General features: G+C 38.8%; 1 protein-coding gene across 4 annotated transcripts in view; it reads right to left on the reverse strand.

Moving 5' to 3' along the window:
• VPS35L (VPS35 endosomal protein sorting factor like) overlaps positions 1-18449 on the reverse strand; it is a 57095-nt gene extending 38646 nt beyond the window's left edge. For all 4 annotated transcript variants that reach the window (XM_059826198.1, XM_059826197.1, XM_059826196.1 and 1 more), the window contains exons 1-12: positions 18433-18449; positions 13777-13876; positions 12641-12808; positions 12203-12325; positions 11829-11853; positions 10690-10766; positions 9084-9212; positions 5761-5845; positions 4710-4769; positions 2673-2769; positions 2208-2255; positions 1072-1165 (exon numbers count right to left, since the gene is read on the reverse strand). In XM_059826198.1, the coding sequence (XP_059682181.1) occupies positions 1072-1165; positions 2208-2255; positions 2673-2769; positions 4710-4769; positions 5761-5845; positions 9084-9212; positions 10690-10766; positions 11829-11853; positions 12203-12325; positions 12641-12808; positions 13777-13876; positions 18433-18449 (1023 nt within the window). The remainder of the gene's footprint in view (positions 1-1071; positions 1166-2207; positions 2256-2672; positions 2770-4709; positions 4770-5760; positions 5846-9083; positions 9213-10689; positions 10767-11828; positions 11854-12202; positions 12326-12640; positions 12809-13776; positions 13877-18432) is intronic.
• Positions 18450-18802: the final 353 nt, after the last annotated feature.

Here is an 18802-nt window from a genome sequence, read left to right on the forward strand (position 1 = left end):
AACATGCTAAGCTCTTCCTTACTACATAATTGCAATTATTATTGCTAGATTATTAGTCCTAACTGCTCTATCACTATGCATCTCTCTTAGCTCTATCAGGAGCAGTAAAAGGTGGACTGTGCATACAAACTATTTCCTAAAAAACCTTCAGAAACCTTGCACTACATAGCAGGAATGATTAGGCTATGACAAAAATGCACGCATTATTGTATTTTAAGATTCAAATAAACAAAGCAGCTCATCTATCAGAGTAAACCAGAGGTTAGCAATTCATTGCAGATGCAGGAACTCATATGGACATCCCTGAACAGTGTACCAAAAGCATACTGGACAGTTTATTCAAACATAACAGATCTATCAACACTGAACAAACTTGTATTTCATAATGGCAGCTGATTTGATGCCAGTATTGCTAATTAGCAGCCCCACCATTTTCCAATTATAGCTGAGATCTTTGCCACTACTTCAAAAATGTATTTCACATATATTTTTCCACTATTGATGACTTTTTGAATCATTTTAGGGTCTTCTTGGGTAAGTTTATCTTAGCTGAGCTGTTAAGGAATTGCAGGCATAGTTGAGGATAAGAACACAGCTACACTGCGCAGTCAGACAAAAATCCACTGTCTGAACACTTTACTAAGTGGCTCCTCTGCCAAGGAGCTTGCCATCCCTCTGCCTGCCACATACACTCTAGCAGTAGAAGGAGGAAGATGAACATAGGAAAAATGCATATATTAAATATGAAAGCAGCGCCTAGCAATCAGACAACAGCGTGTAGTCTCAAGGTCCAAACTCTCCTTCCACTTAGGTCCCCAACATTTTGCCCTACCTGAAGATGAAAAACTGGCATAAGCAGCACATAAAATTATTTTTACTTATAAACACTTAAAGAAAGATCCCCCATTATTAAAACAAAAGAGAAATTTTATTTTTTTGTTTGTTGGAAGGAAAAGACAGGCTGCTGACTACGTCAGATAAAAACAGTAGTTAAAAGAAATCTTCCTTTAGTGGCAGAGCTAGCTGCAGCAAATCTTTGATACAGATCTGAAGTGTTAAATGATAGCCTACCCTGCAAAGGTACGCTCTTGCATAGACTGCAACCAGTGGATCTCCAATTCCTCTAATCATAGACGTTAACCGTGGGAGACATTCCGAAATGCCCCTGTTAAGATTTTTCAGAAATGAAAATGAGATTTAACAATCGATAACAGAATTATATCACCTACAGATTAACTTCAGTAGCTGCCTTGTAGATTGACAACTGAGCACGAGTTATAGAAACACCTACCAAAGAAGAAGCGTATTAGCACAAAATTTTATTTCAGAAGTAAAATTTTATGTGTATAGTAACACATATCCTATATTCAAATTGCAATATTTGCCATTAGGGGTAGCGCAGATAGCCAGGTTGGATGCTTAGCTTGTAAAAAGACAAGCACAACTAAAAAACTCTTCCTCTAGTTTGGAGGAGCAGCAGAGCTCTAGAAGGGCTGTAATTCAATGTGAAGAAAGCAGCAGCTTAAAGCCGAACTGGCAGAACTCCTTGTATGGCTCATTTTCCCACAGGTCCTTTTTCACAGAGCTGCACTAGTGCCTGGGGATGAGGCCCATCAATTCCAGTAAAAGAACTGCTTTTTAGGGATAATGAAGTTGTCACTATAGTGGCAATTTGGCTTACAATACTAATTTCAAAATATAACTGAAAAAGGACGATTTCATGCGAAGGAACATTTTCAGCTCAGCAACTGACACTGTTTGGCAACATATGAAGCTTATACCAAGATTTTCAATAGATAATGGTTCATTGCTCCTAAATTGTTTCTCCAACTCTGTCTCTAGCAATGACACATCAGTATTTTCCTTTCAGTCTTCTATCCCGTCTTTTTGCCACATTCCTCATCTCAACAATCTTAATTCCCGCTCCACCATGTGCAGCCACTGTTTTTTAACCTGCAAACTCCTGATGTCACAATTATACACATATTCCAAAACTGCAAGCACTATTGCATTCCAAATTGTACCACAGTTCACCTTGAATTTATTCCATGGCATTCTCACTAAAAACTCCAAAACCTCTCAGTACTGCTTCTTCTCAGATCTGTTGAGACCCTATCCACCATTAATCACAGAACTTCCATGCTTAACTCCTTAAATTAGTTTATAAGCCTGCCCATTCACTTCCCACCCCTAACATTTACTCTTACGTTTTGGATAGGAACTTATTGCACTTCAGTATTGCTGCTTCCACGTAACTGAAATAAAGCCCGGTTAAGGAACAAAACTAAGATGCATGCCATTTAAAAACACAAAAACGAAGTTATATACCAAATACATATTGAATGAACTATTTCAAGGCCTTCTTAAATTAATTTCACTACACTTTGTTGATTTTTACAATTTATCTACAAGATTTTTATTGTTTCCCAAGTTTTCACACATCAACTCTACTTTATCATTGCCACACTGCTCATAGCGAATAATTCAGCATTCAGTTTACTATGAAACATGACTCAAAATTAAATTCAAACCATACATCCTGAAACAAACAAAACGAAGTCAGTATAAACATCAGATTGCTGTGGGGTTTATTGAAACAAACATGTTCATTTTTGGAAAAGTCTATGAAAAACCTGCAGACACACTCCGAGAGTCTCATTTGACAAGGATACAATCTGGGAATGAGTTCTCTGATTGAAGCAATCTTGAAAAACCAGTTTAAGCAAGTTTCTTTAGCCGTATCATTAACACTCTCTGGAGAAAAATTATCTGAGGAAAAAAACCAACAACCCAGAAACAGTTACATTCTTTCTGGAAACAAGTTACTTTTCATTCTAGGTTTAAAACTGTACGCTCTTTCCTTTCAACAAGGAATTAGGCATCCTATAATAAACTAGGCAATATGCTTGATTCTCAGCTCACTCTTGCAGCAGTAACAGCTGAGTACACAGACAGCAAGAAGAGATAACTACAGCTTCCATCTTGCATTAAGTAACATTTCAGAAGCTGAAGTCAAGCACTCAAAGCTAATCTCAGATCTGCTACTCAGAAACCTAACCTCTGCCTCCCCCAAAAAAGCAGAAATGGTAAAAAAATATAGGGCATCTATAACAAATACATGTATATAAATCTGTAATAAATGCATATATATAAAAGAGATTTAAGCACTCAAATTCTTTACTTTAAAAGGCTAATATAATTTTTAAAGAATATTATTTAAAACTATATTGCAAGAAGTAGGAAAAATTAAACACTGACAGAACACTTCTTTTGGTATGCTAAACATCTAACACTGCAGCGCAGTTCTTTCCTCATGAGCTCTGGGACTATTTGTGTCAGCTGCCAGGAGGAAAAAGCTGCCACCCTGGGGTGGAACAGATGGGTTATGGGGACAGTGCTCTGGTCAGGCGGGCATGCAGTTGCACAGCTAACTGCCTCCTCTTTCTCCAGATTGCCTGGAACAGAAGGCAAAAATGGGCTTCTTGGGATCTACACAGATCTGAGGCGAGATGGTTAAGAAGGACGAGTCCCTCTTCTCTCGGTGATAAAGCTACACAAGCAGCTTCTGCTTTGAATGTCTGCTTATAAACTCCTTGTGAAACAGTTTTAAAATACCAGTGCTCTCCCAACCCTGCCCCAGAAGGTCAGAAGCTCCTGTTCCACAAGAAAATTGCCCACTTCCAAGACTACAGAAGGCACACACTAGATGCCGACTGAGTACAGGAAGATACTCTTTCTCATCTAGGACCACAGGAATTCTTGTCCAACTTTGTTTTGTTTAGTTCCCACGGAATGAGCATGGAGGTTGGGCCTGAAATCCCTGGGGGTTCACACTGCCGTGCACAGCAAGCACAGCACAGATTTTCCTTCTCCCTCCCACTTTTATAGCTGCTTGGGAAGTTCCCACCAGCAATGCCCCCGGCAGCTGTATAGCTGCAGCATGAGCTCAGCTCTCCAGAAGGGAGGTAACTCAGCTCTCCAGAACGGAAGTAACTGTGATGTGCTACAGGAACTGTCTGCCTTCATTAATGTTTATAAGAACAGTTTATCAGAGCTGTAACAACCAAATCTAAGTATTTTCTGTAAATTTATTTCAAATTTAAATATTTGCTGGTTTCAGGCTTCTGGCTCAAATCATGGATTTAACTGCAGCCTAATGATACTGTTGCATTGCCAACTACAGAGTAAGAATGTTCATATTACAAGGACATGCACTTAATACACTCCAAATTGCAAGGAAAAGCCCACAGTTCAATGGAATGTTTCAGTGCCTTCCTAAAGAAGTACTTCCATATACATATATCAAATTAAACCTTAACACTGTGTTAGAACTTCAACTGAAAAACTGAAAAGGGCCCAACTTAGAAAGATCATACTGACAGCTTGTTCCTTCCAAAATTCTTCCCTAATTAAAAAAAACTATCAACAGTTTCCAGTGTAGCAACAAAAACATCTATTTACCAAAAACTGAGACACTCAGCTTTGTCTGTATATTCTTCACAGTTAAAATGTAACCTTGCATAAACACTGTGAATGGTGAAAGCTATAAGCAATGGACTTTTATACTCTGTTAAAAACTAAAAATTACTAGATTCAAATCAGAACTTGTTTCATAGGAAATAAAGTAGCATAAGTCCTAGTTAACCTTTCTCAAATTAGTTCAGACATGACTTTTTCCAGGAGCACAGTAGAAACAAACACAAAATTACCTGGCAAAGAGACACGACTGTCCACGCACATTGACAGAATTCTTTCATACACTAGTTTCCCTGTTTCAAAAAAAAAAAAAAAAAAAAAATCATAACAAACTAACGAACTGTAAAACACATAATGTTGATAGAAAGGTTCCCTCTCTAACATACATTGAAATCAGCTGGAAAAAACTTCCTAGAACACTAACATCATGCTGCCCTCTAGTGAGGCTGAAATGTTAATTCTGAATTTAGCACTTCGCACACTATAAAAAATTTATTTGGCTCCCTTCAGTGCAGAGGTAGCACACAGGTCAGATTTCTCCCAGGCCAGGAAAGTACAGCTGGTGTCCTGTCTTTGGTGAGTTTGGGTATTAGGTTGTCTTCAGCAACTTTCAGTAAGTAGGAAAGAGCACAAAGAGGAAGCAAGACCTGAAAAAACAATTGTATCTATGTCATAGCATATCCTGCTAAACATCAAAATACCCTTCAACTTTGAATGCCGTCATAAATCTTTTCCATAACATGGCAGAATACCAAGAGAACCACATGAAGTGGATCACAATTTCACTTAAAGGATCATTTAAAAATGATAAAAATAGATTAAAAAAATTCTGTAACTACACTTTGATCACTTCATAGTCCCTACTCAGCCAAAGAAAGCTTTCTGACTTCTATACTTCAAATATAAATAGAATGAAATACTGAGTCAAGTGGCAGCCAAAACCAAAATATTTTCATAACAACAACAGTGTGTTTTAAATTTCAAAATGCAGAGATCATGATTTTTCCCAAGGTTTTGTTCTAGATATTCACTAATACATAAAGCATAAACCTACAAAATGAAATATTTTTATTTTAAAGACTTCAACTCGTAAGATTTTTTTTGAACAATTATATACCATGTTTGTAGCACTGGTGTCCAAATGTTTATGTTAGAAATATTCCATGTTACAACTGAGAGTCATTTCAGCACTTTTCGGATAACTTTGATGTTTTCTAACATTACAAAAAATTAATTTCATCTTAGTAACAGTTGTGTAGTAAGTCTGGCACATTAGATACTTACCAAAAGTATCAAGGATATCTGTAATTAAAACAAATTTACTTGGATAAAACTGGATTACTGTTGTGTCTGAAAGAAGCTTAGAACACTAGAAGGAAAAAAAAACAAAGAAACATTTTTAGAGGACAATGCAAGTTTGTGTTTTTACTTCAGACAGGCTGGAACAGATTAATATCTACAAATGGAAAGAGCCAACATGAACTTTCCAGCAAAAAGCACAAGAACGTCTAACATAACACATCATGGTACTCTCTGTATTTTTCAGGTTATTCTTCATTTCCAGCAGAACTAGTCATAGATCTGTTTTTCCTTTATACAAGGTAATCTACAATGCAGAATTTCAGCTGACCGTGCAGATCTGTGCATTTGTTCAGACAAGACAAATTCTCTCCCAGAAGAAGCATAAAAAGGCACTTTCTTTCTCAATCAACTTTTTTCAAGGGCATTTTTCAGTTTCCCACCATCTCTCTAAGCATCCATATCAAACACAAAATTTTATATAGACTACATTAAGAAACAATTTTAAAAGTTTAGGTAATGAGCTTTTCAACACATCTTTGCGGCTCACATAACCAGTTCAAACACTTTGGAAACAGGCCAGCTGATCCATAGTCAACCCCAGGGAGGAATCTGTAATCAATCACTACCCACAGGCACCCAACATGATCGCAGCAGTTAGACTATATAATGATGGCTGGTGCAAAGTCACATTTGAAAACGTATTAGCCAACTTAGTTCTAGTATCATTGAATGTTAAGTCCAGGTAGGAACATGTCCATTTACGATATGAATTCAAAATATACACTGAGGAATGAAGATATTTTTAAGATATTTAATTAAGCTATACTTTGTTTTCCAAAAACTGCAGGCTAAACTGGAATCAAAAACTTTGGCAGAAGTTTATTCACAAAAAAATCAACTTCCCCCTGAAGAAAACAGGCAAATGACTGACTGGGGAGAGAAATCCACTTCCTCCTCCCTACTTGAGCCAAATGCAGCCTTTGACCACGAGTCTTCTCTGGTCTCTATTTAAGACTGAGAAGTACAGTATTTTCTGTGATCTCTGTCCCTTCTCTCTCCTTCATCAGGAGACAGTTCTTCAATCTCAATGGAATAAATAAAGTTCAAGTTTTCATTACATTCTAAAAATCCAAGAAGCAATATGATACCCCAACAAGACTGCTTTGTTTAAACAAGAAAATCATAACATTTGAACATGCTTAAACAAGGGGCACACTCAGTCTTTTTGCTTTATTCATCAGGGAGGAAGAGTGCACCAGAAAGAGAGGTGAGAGCATTCACATCTTGCAACCAAAGCAGAATCTTCCCTACTGCGTGGTAAGTCAGTCACCTTCAAAGAATGGTAATTCAGTAGCTGTTTAGGACCTACACACACCATGAACACTTACCAGTTTTCTTAGAGCTCACATACATAATCAACTTACTTCAGCTTACTCTAAGTAGCTTAGCTTATTCCATCTTGACAAGTAAAGTATCTTGTAAAAAGGCACTTGAGGAATTCACATTATAAATTCAGGCCCTGCCTTCATAACCAGAACTCTTCCTGCACTTCAAGCTCTGTAAAACTCACACAGAGAATGAAGGCTCCATCCCCAATGTCCAAATGAAAGATTTTGTATAATTTCTTCATTAGTTCTTAAATCAAGAAAATTCTGGCATTCAAATTAAAATTGCATTTTCCAGCCCAGTATACACTTCTGAAAAAAACAACCAAAAAAAAAGGCCAAACTTATTCCTCCTATTGCACACTAATCAGTATGTGACACTAATAATGATAGACTATGTATATAACCAGAGCCTGATGTCAAGAAAACTGCTTAGTTCTTCAAGAAGATACTTAAAAGATTCTTAAAATTATGGTATCTACTAGGAAGAACCACAACAAGGAAAGTTCAGTGAGGTTTCTACCCTATCTTGCTTTATAAGTATAGAATTATTATTAGTTACTTATAATTTCCTTTATGAAAGATTTTTGTATTCATGCTAATTACCCAGACACCTATTTCATTCTTACCCAGTCTTTCAACTAATGATGAGCATCTGCGGCACGACTTTAAAGTGCAAAGTGAACAATACACAGACAACGCTAAGAAAGATAAACATATACAATTTTGATACCACTTTCCTAAAAGAAAGCACTGAATACCATCTTAGAAACTATATTATTTCAAAATTGTTTGTGAAACCATTTGTAAAAGAATATATGAAAGTATTAATGCATAGATTATCACTGCATGTCAGACACTATACATATTAATGCACTGTAAATACAGTACGTTCATGTCCCTTTTCTCCTCCTCCAAACTTTTAATATTGTATTCCCTTTCACTAAGATATTCACACTTCACAATGCAATATATGGATTATTTTTTTTTAATGAATAATAGTGCTGATTTCATAGTATTACAATAGAACATTAATCACCCTAGGTCACACACAATTTTCTGATCTCCCTTCATTTATGTTTTATTTCCTTTACTGTCTTTAGCACAATTTAAGATGAAATCAATGCAAACAGTTTTCACAAGAGTATACAGCATGAGAAAAAAAAAAATCCTGATTTTATATAACCCTGCTTGATGACTATTAGCATTACATCAGTTTTACAGCTTTTAAGGATGTCATTATCTCCTCTGTCCTCTGATGCACTCTGTCTCTGGCGCTTTTTTAAAGGCCAAGCCAAACAAAAGCACATTTAATTGTCCTATTCCCCCCTGCCCCCCTCACAGCCCATCACGCCAAAAGAGCCAGAGGAAGACTGTGGAGAAGTTTAAAAAAAAAACCAAAAAACAACAAAAAACCAAACGCTTAAAAAATCTGGAGTTGTTTTCTGTACTTTGCTAGGGCCCTAAATCAGATTATTCAGCTGCCTCAGTAAGTCTGGATGGGGAAAACACTGACATTCAAAAAGCCATCCTGGTATTATTTGGGGTGGGGGACAAGGGGGTAGAGGGGGAAGAGAAGAGGAAAGGAAATTGCATGTCCTAGAAAGAGCTGATATCACTGTATGGTTTTTTTTTTCCTCATTATCCCTAACCAGGGAAAATTTCCACATTTGTCATTTGGCCAATCTCTTTAATGAGAATTCCATCCCACATACCCTAGTCAAAATCAATATATAACAACAAAGTTGAAAACCCAACTGTTGTCAGAAGTCATAAAACTCTGAAAGAAGTGGGTTTCAATGAAGAACAGAAGAAAACAGTAGAAAAATAATAAAAACCCTTCTTTCCCCAAGAAAGAAATCAGACAAGCCACACCACCAAACTCACTAGTTCTGTACAGAGCAAAAATGTAAAACTGACCTGGATGACTATTTTCAGAGCTTTTACTTTCTGATCAGAGGACCAAGCATCCTTCAAAGACTGGTTCAGTTCTTCAATTCGGTTCATGTAATCCTGCTGAGTCAAATTCAACAGCTCTTTCTGTGACCCCTGGCAAGAAAACACAAGTCTACTTAATAAGAGAGGGAGGAAAGGAAGGAGAGTGCCATTATTATACGGTCAAATCACCAGGGGAGGGAACCCACAAAACTTATTTTGGAATTACTTCATTTTTCCTTCCTATCTTTGCAGTACCACTATTGCAGGTGTTTGGCACAGGAGTGCATCACAACTGCTTTGGTTTTCAAGAGACATACATGCTGGTACCCAAAGTTGTCTGTGATATCAGAAATGCTGGACTATTTCACTGATATTCTACTCGTGGTTTAATTAGGACACTAACACTATACATAAGCATACTAGCACCTGTGTAGAAGCATTATCAGAGAGAAATGAAATGTTTTGCCAGCAAGGTCCTAAGAAATTTGTTGACAGCAAGAAAACTCTGGCTATGCTTCACCCTCAGTAAGAAAATAAAACTATCTTCATTTCACACTCAGTACTGGAGCAGTCTTGTGATCTTTTTTCCAGAAGATCTTACTGACCTTATAAAAACATTACATATCAAAAATAAACTAGTGAAACACTGGAAGCAGAAATAATTGTTTAAGCTTTAGAACCAAACTGACAGGGGAACAAAGTGATTATAAATGCATTTAGAAAAATCAGAAGGTGGTTCTGGAACAGCCTTCAGTAGAAGTACAAGCGACATTAAAAACTACCTTGAGGAATAGTTTTGATGAGTTTATTAAGCTGCATTACAGAACAGATTTCATAATATGAGAGTCTAAGAAACAACCATCAGTAAAAACAATCACAGATGAAGAGATAAAATGGAAATGTAATTAGTTTCACATAAGGTTATACAGTTCCTTATGGTAAAAGGTACTTTTCTACTAGAAGAATCCAATCCTTTATTTGTGACATGCAACTATTAGAACTGTTCTGGCTCAGGCAACAGGCAATCTAAGTTAAGAGGCAGACATTTCAAAACAACATCACCACCCAAAACAATTCTAGAATTACCCCACAGATTCAGGTTTTAGGAAAGTAAGTTATGGAACACCTCATCATTGCACAGTAAAATACTGCAGTTTGAGAAATAACTTGAGTACTCAGTATTTCTATCAAGCACATAAATGTAACTTTAATTAAGCTCAGGTAGACAGTATACAGCTCCTGCAACAGGGGCAAACAAAATTATCAGATGTTTAGACTATTAGGGTCCATGAAGTTTTATAGCAGCTGCAGCCTGTACACAGTACCAAGGTAAATCAACATCAGTAAGATCAGGTAAATTTTTTAATAACAATTTCTAGTGATAAAAAAGTATGATTCTGCCTGAATTCTGTACCAATAAGGATTGAAATTACTAGAGAAGTCCCATGGAAAGTACATATTTGTCTAAATACTGCATAAGCACATACAAAATCAGGACCTTCTTAAAAGATTTCATAAAATATTTTTATTTCACAAATTAATTTCACTTTTAAAATGGTAATGTAATTGGATCAGAAAACTTTCTCACCTCTTCCAGATCATCCAGTTCTTCTAACCTTGTCCTCACTTTTTCAGAAACTGCTGAGCCAGTAGTTGTAGTTTTTCCTGTAAAGAATTATATGTTTGAGTTTCTGTAACATTTAAACACTTGGACTTCTAAAAGGAAACAAACCTGAAGGAGCTTGACAGACTCAGACATCTAGTCAGCTTCCGTGACAGAAGACAAGTGGTTTGATTCATTTGATGGCTATTCCTGAAGACACACATTTAAACATACCTACAGTTCATTTACTTTCAACATGGAATGACAAGTAAGCAAAACTGAATATAAACAGATTTTCTGACAAGTTTTGCTGGTAAGAAAAGAACCACTGGATAGAACCATAGGATAATTTAGATTAGAAAAGCCCTACTGTGTCCAACTGCCCTCCTCAAAGCAGCGCCAATTTTGAAGTTTTAACAGGCTGCACAGTGTTATATCCAGTCAATTGAATGATATCTAAGGATAGAGATTTCACACCCTCTCTGGACAACCTGTTCCAGTGTTTGACCATTCTCATTCCAAAAAAGTATTTCTTTTTTTTTTTTCCAGAAGCTGAAATGCTGCATGTTTACTCATATATAAAAATTCTGATTTACTATGCAACCAGCTATGACTACTTAGCCCAGATTTGCTTCGCTAGAAAACATGATAAAATATTTAACATTTGGTTCTTTTTGAATACTCAGCATACAGTTGAAATCATTTCACTTTCACGTAAAGAGAATAACTGAAAAAGTTCCCAAGGGACTTGTTTGCTTTCCCTTCCAGCAAGCAGAAGAGTTGATAAACATGATCCTCAAAGTATCACTGCTCACTTTAAAGGGAAGAAAGTTTTAAGCTACAGTGGAAGGCAGTGAATTCCATTTCCTTCCACAACACATAATCACAAATTCATTAGCCTACAAGGCATACAAGACAAGCTGGTTGGGGTGGTTTGTTCTCGATAATTATTTTAAGTAAAAACCCAGCAGAAGTCTTATTCACAAAAAAAACATAGATCCAACCATATGTCAGAATGGGGGGAGGAGAGGAAATCACATTTCAACTATTCTTGACCACAAACCTGTCACTGCAACCTACCTCAAGCAAAATCTGTTGCTGTTAGATATAATGGAACTGCTTACCTTTTTCAGATCCGATGTACAGATTCTGTGAAGAAACAGAAAAAGCACACTTTCAGAAAACACGTACTTGTTAGCATTCCAAGAATGCATAGGGTAATTACACTGCTAATTAAGCCTCTAATCATTCTGAAGTAGACAGAAGACCAGAAGTTATTTGTATTGTTACAAAATGACAAACTGATGACTTCTAAGTATCAACAGACTGGCTCTAAAACAATCATTTTAAGTGAGAGCTTGTGGTACAGCTTTTTACAACATTAAAACTGAAATTTAGAGGACCAGTATTTACTCATGAAATAATTACAAAACAGCTACGTCCAAAATCCATTAAAGGCCTAGTACAAATAAATAAAACTGGAGAAGCTGCCACTTACAATAGAGAGCTTCTCTGTCGTTGTGTATCTAGCAAGGATTTCACCACGTTTGCTTGACCATGGTTCAAAGTCACTTCCTACTGCTGAGCTGTCATCTTTATCCCGTTTCTTTCGTGTACTATCCTATGAGGAAAGTACGAGTGCAAATGTTAAATACAAATCTGGAAAAAAAAGAGAAGGCTGATAAAGGTCAACTTAAGGTTTCACGTGCTTACTGATCCAAAAAGTTACAACATTTTAAAAAATCCATATTTAAATAAATGTCAACATAAAACAGGTAAATAAAAAACAATACTTTATTCTATTAGTACAGTATATTTTCTATTTGCATTAACCTCCAAATTGGTGAGACAAATATTTTATCCAGGGTTGACTTTGTGGTTTTGTTTTGGGGTTTTTTCTATTTTTTTAGTTGAGATAACTGCCCTCCAGTGTTACCATGGTAGCAGTAGTCATCACAGGATCTGCGGCTGCTGCAAATAATGACAAGGGATCGGTACCATCCAATACACTGCTCAACGGATCCATCATAGAACTAGAAGAAGAGGAGGAGGTAGAAGAAGTACTTCCTTTCCGGTTCATTTTCTTGGTCTTGGATTCAGTAACCTGAAAGAAAAATTCAAAACTATTAAATAAAAGACTTTCTCTTTCCCCTATTTTCTTTAATAAATCACCAAAATACGTACTACATAAGTTGTGCTGTTGCAATGAAAGCAAGGACCTACCTACAGGAAACTCTTTAGAATCAGCGTTAGCATTTAAATTGAAGCACCTCTATTTCCCCTGAATCTCTGCACTCCCTTGAGGCACTCTGCACTAGCATTTCCATTCGTTTTTTATTTTTCCTTCCAATTCTGGGTCTACAGAACTGTAAGAAAAACCATTCTAAATTTCTTTCTAGTACCCCTCCTCTATTTTATTGTTTTTCTCCCTCTCCTCCAACCTCTTTCTTGGTATTTGATTTCCTCTACCAGTCTCATCTTTACTTTTCTTCTGCAATACTCAAGCCTGAAACATCAAATCCATTCTTAAGACCTCTGTCTTATCCCCCTACTGACCTTCCTAATTAGAAGCTGCTGTTCATTTATCATTCATTAGTGTATGACTATCATCTCTTTGAAGCTGGATTTTTTTGTACATCCCCATTTTTAAAAGCCTCTCATACATTAAAGAAACAATAAATGTTTTAAAGCATACAGCTGACTGGAAGTTAACCCAAAACCAAATCTTACATCAAGCAATTATGCAGGTTATTTGTAATGCAGCAATTTGATTTTAAACTTATCCATTATTCAGCATTTAATCCAACCAAGAAAACCTGCAAGTTGAAATGCTCTATTAGTCAGAAGGAGTCTGTTTTTGACACATAACAGCACCAGCAATTTTCTGTAAAGGACAAACTACAGAAATAACCTTGATGCCTCTAAAATAACAGGCCACTAACACAGAAAGGAACTTCACTAGTACCACCACCAACTTCAAAGCTTTTTGATTTTAAAGGAGTGGAAGTAAGAAGAGGAACACAATTAGTTTTCATTCACATTCGTTTTCCAAAAGCACAGAAAGAAACTCACTGTAATGGGTTTTAGTGGATGGTAATCGCCAAAATCCAAGGGTACAGATTCCAGTTTGCACACTTCAGATTCTGAAACATAGTTTCTTGACCTCGCATGCCTTAAAAAGCAAGAGTAATGGGAAAGTATACATGCAGATAAATAATCACATACCTACAAACAGAGAAACACATCCTACATCTATATAGATGCAGGCATGTTTACAAAAAGAAATGCATGTTGAAAAATAAGTCAATGTAAAGACCAAAATTTCTTTCTCCATTGAGATACAGAAGCTAAAACTGAAGAAATTTTACTTTCAGCCATTCAGCTGTATTCTGCCTCTACAGCTGGATTCTCTTCCATTCCATGAACATCAAAAGGGCTATTTAACCAAGCATTTGTATGTGTGACAGGCTGATGGAGATTATTAAACACATCTTTTAAACTGACTAGTCAGAGTGAAAGAAAAAGGTAAGTGTGAAAACACAAGGGAAGAAATCAAAGTGATCATGCACAGATAAAATGAGGGACTACACAGATTAACTTGTGCAGCTGCAAAGCTCTTCCCTGAGAAATCTATTTCTATCTGTTCACTGTACTTGTAACAAAAGTTGCAAAAGTCAAATTATAAGGAAAAAACCTATCAGTACTCATACGTTTGCATTGTGAATAAGTCCTTATATAAAAGCCTTGCCTTTCCTATGAAAATTAAGTAAGCCATTAAGTGAAATTAATCGCAAAAACATACATATTTCAGGTTTTATTTTCAATCTGATGTTAAGAGAGAACTTTGAGAACTATGGCCTCCATGTCTAATTAAAAAAATACTTGATTCCAGAAAAGAACATAAATAAAAGTATTTGAGTAAAACAATGTTGCCACTAGGAACTCACAGTAACATACACTAATTTATCAATCACAGCTAAGGACACTGCTCTTTCATAAAATAGACCAGTCATCCTGGTTTAAATTGCTTAAATATAAATCTAAATTTTTTGTTTTTAAAAAGGCTTTTAAAGCACATTTGACAATGTAGGAAGGCAAAAAAGGGGGATTAAAACTTCCCTGACTAGCATCGGATGACAATTTCAAAAGAGACTTAAGAGTTACAAATGCTAATATCTGTGACAACGCATCAATATATGAATATAATTCATTTTAATTGTACAGAGTAGTAGTAATGGTTAAACAGGGAAATGAAAATACGAACTCATAAAAACACAGAGGACAGCTGCTTCCTAAAACAAGTGCCATCATAGCTACCACATGGTACCTTCCTTTAGCAGTAGCAATAGTTAAGTACTAAGGCAGAAAGAGATCCAAGTGAAATCTAGAAAAATATATTTGAAAATGTTTTCTCTGCATTCTACCCTCCACAACTTCTTGATTTCTTTTTTTGTCTTTGAAACATGCAGAGCAGCTAATTGTTCTTTCCTGTTTCATCCAAGATCCTGAGAACGTTTATAGCGCACACTAAGGCCTTAGCTGAATGAGTAAAACCAGTGGATACACAAAGGTTTCTTTAATCAGACTCCTAACGAAAATAAACAGCATTTCCCCCATATAATGCACATCTTTCCCACAAAAACGAATCCAAACAATTCCATTCCTACTCAGAGACCTAACTCATTAGGAAGAATTTCAGCAGTGCCAAGCAGACAGCTCTTCTGTAGATACTATATACCCCCCAAAAAAAGAGATTCATTTAAAAAAAAATTAAGAATGAGTTTAACTTATGGTTGTGCTACTGCAAGGAGAAGCTTTGACATCTAATGACATACAGCAGAGCAAGAGCCCAGTGAAATTCACATGCTTATTCCTTTTGTTTTCTTGATCTCCAGCTCCTTTTCTTTATACATGAATAGTCTCTTTAATTTATTATTGTCCCATGATTCAATAATTCTCCTTGCTCACTTGCTTCATGGGTTAATTAGCATTTGGGTGGAAATCTTTCAAACTCTTTCTGGCTGCCTAATTATAACGTTTCTATTACTCTGTTACAGTTCTGTCAGTATTTCCATACCTCTCCTTTACAGATATTTCCAAACCAGCAGTAAAGAAAGACGCCACTGACAGCTCAATACTTGGCATACCACTCCCAGGCCAAAATCAATCGTACTCTAATTATAACATAAGGCATCGCTGGGCAAATATACATGTCTAATACACACATGGGAATGAAGAAGAGCTGTTCACCCTGCAAGTAAGTCTTTAAAAAGTACATTTACAAAGTGGCTATTCAAGTGATAAGACAGCTTGTAACATAGCTAATACAGGAGACAAGTTCAGGCTTGCTCTGACATTATGTTCTACTTACTCTCCAGGGAAAGGAGCTTAAGCATTCCTTTCTCAGCCACAGCAAGCTTCCGAGAGTAAATAAAAATAAGACTTAGGCAAAGCCGGGGTTTCATCCCCAGTGCTTACTGCAAGACACGCCCCTGCTTGTAGGTCCTGTTTTAACAGTGAGTTTCACCCTTTTTTCACACATGAGCATCACTTCAATTGCCACCACTCTATGCCCTCGACACTTACCAGACTGCCAAGCTTTTTCTCTCCTCCTGGTAAACAATCTTTTTTCCTGGGACTGTTGTACGTCCTCCTTACCCCCAAGTTACTGGAACTCCTCCAGTGCCCAGCCCACCCTACGAACCCACGTGCCTCCCTCACGCTCCAGGTTCAGCACAGAAAAAGCCTCTGCACAGCAGAAGAACCAGCCTTCTGTATTACAGAAAAACACGCATTAAAACATTCTACTCTGGTTCATTATTTCTCCGTGGCCACTTCTGCATCAGTAGTGCCAGACCTACTTATTAGCTTGCTCATTGCTGCACTACAAAAAAATCAGTTTGCCAGCATCCCTACCACTCTGCTTTGTGGCTGCAGTCCTTAGTTTTTCATCACATTTTGTTACCGCTAGAAATTCAAAAGTTGCAGCCCCATTTATTCCTTTCTGTTTCTGCAAGGTCACTGACCACACTGAGAGATTCCACCAAAATTACTGCACTGAAAGTATTAACAGTTCCAACTGCCAACTAACATGTTAGAGCCATTCTACACACTCAAATTTCCTTAGCTACATAAATTCAAGTTTTGAAGTATTTCATACCCCAGTGAATTTATTTAAAAAAACATAGCTCTGATGTTTTTATAAAACCTCAACTGATTTCAGTAGAATGAAACTTCTAAATCCAGGAATTATTTCCACTTTTTATTACACACAAAAGTTTGCTCACACATTAATAACGTGAAAGAGTGAGATACATGATTTTCAGTATGACATGTACATAAAGGGAAAACTTTTTGGCAACCTAATGCTCTACTTGGCTCTAGTTGCTGCATATTACTTTTCTTGACTCCACATTAGGTTTGATTTCTGGTTTGCTCAGGACTATAATCCATCAGCCACATCAAAACCTGGAAGTTAGATATATTCAGTGTTAAAAGAACATTAGCTTCAGGAGAGCAAGCCTTCCAGAAACAGAAAATCCGCTCATTTGCAAACAAGGACAAGTTTGGAGAAAACTGAACTATGACCATAGTTTCCTCTACTCTGTGTGAGAGAGAGAGAGCCTATTTTATCCTTCCTTTCCATAACAAACACCAGAAATTCCACATCCTACGCAGTGCAGCTTCCTCAGCTGTACACCAAGATTTCCTGTAGAAATATTGCATGTCGCTAGAAGCTGACTCCGCCTCTTCAGTCTGTAGCCCGCAAACACCGTGTCTACTTTTAAAGAGCCCGTGAAAGTCAACTAACGGAAGCTAAACTGTGCTGGTAAACTTAAATTCACTGTGCAAAATCTTCGTCTTCACCGGCGGGTTTCGGGGAAGGCTGCGAGCCCTCAGTGACAGCGGCGGGAGGAGCCCCCCTTCACCTTACCGGCTCCTGCCTCTGCACAGAGGACACGCATCAGGAAAAACACAACGGGATCAAATCAAAACGAACGCCAGCTGCCCTTGAGCGACTTTCTTCCTCAGTCCGGGGAAAATAAACCCACGGCAGTGCGCAGAGACCAGCGGCCGTCTTCTTCCCGCCCGGGCCCTCACAGCGGCGCCTCCCTCCCTCAGCCGCCTCCTGCCCGGCTCGGCGGCGGGGCGGGCTCCCGCCAGGGCCCGCTCCTGCGTGGGAACCCCACGTAACGTCGGGTGGCTATGCCACCGCCCCGACATCCCACCTAGCTAAAACACCAGCGTGTTATAAATCTGATCGGTCTCTTCGCATTTCTCCAGACAACCGCCGGACTGCGCTCCCTGGCCAGCAGAGCCGCGGTACCCATCGCCCCGGCTCCCTCCCGCCCCTCGCGGAGGTTCCAGCCCCTCAGGCTGGGCAGCCCCGAGCCCCGCAGGGAGCAGCCCCGGGAGCGGCGAGCGCTTTCGTTTCCTGAGGGCGAGGCTCCCCCAGCTCCGCAGCCCTCGTTCGGCAGGGGAGCTTCCCCCGCTGGCAGGCTCGGGCGTTCTCCGAGCCGCCCCCGCCTGAGCCCCCGCCTGTGAGAGGCGCCGCCGAAGATGACGGCTCCTCTCTCACAGCCGCGGGAACCCGCGGCCCCCGCAGAGCCCATTACCCGGCCCTGCCCTCCCTCAGCGCCGCCTCGGGGGCCGGGAGGAGCGCAGCCCCCTCCCGGGACCGGGGCAGGCAGCACCCGGCGATCCCGCCCGCACCCCCCACAGCCTCACCAGGGGAAGGCAGCCATCTTGCCGCCCCGTCACATGACGCCGTGGCCAGGCTGTGCCTTCCACCGCCATTTCCCGCCCCGCCCCGCGGCGCGGAGCGCCTCGCCTCAGAGCGGGCGGCGGCGGTGGAGCGGCGCGGCGGCAGCCTTAGCGCCGCGCTCCGGCGGCGGCCGGGGAAGCTTCTCTGCAGGCCTTTTTTTGGAGTCCCGTGTAGTATTTCAGACGGCTGTGGGTAGCGCCACAGCCAGAACTGTTGGTGGATGGGTGAAAAGACCCGTGTCGACTAGTAGGAAGTGCAGTGAGTTGTGAGGGGGAAGGCCTTGCACCATAGTTTGCCTCTTCCTAATTTTACATCAAGTGATTTTTCGACCCA

Source organism: Gavia stellata, chromosome 18 (assembly GCF_030936135.1).
Source record: "Gavia stellata isolate bGavSte3 chromosome 18, bGavSte3.hap2, whole genome shotgun sequence".
NCBI classification, from domain to species: domain Eukaryota; kingdom Metazoa; phylum Chordata; class Aves; order Gaviiformes; family Gaviidae; genus Gavia; species Gavia stellata.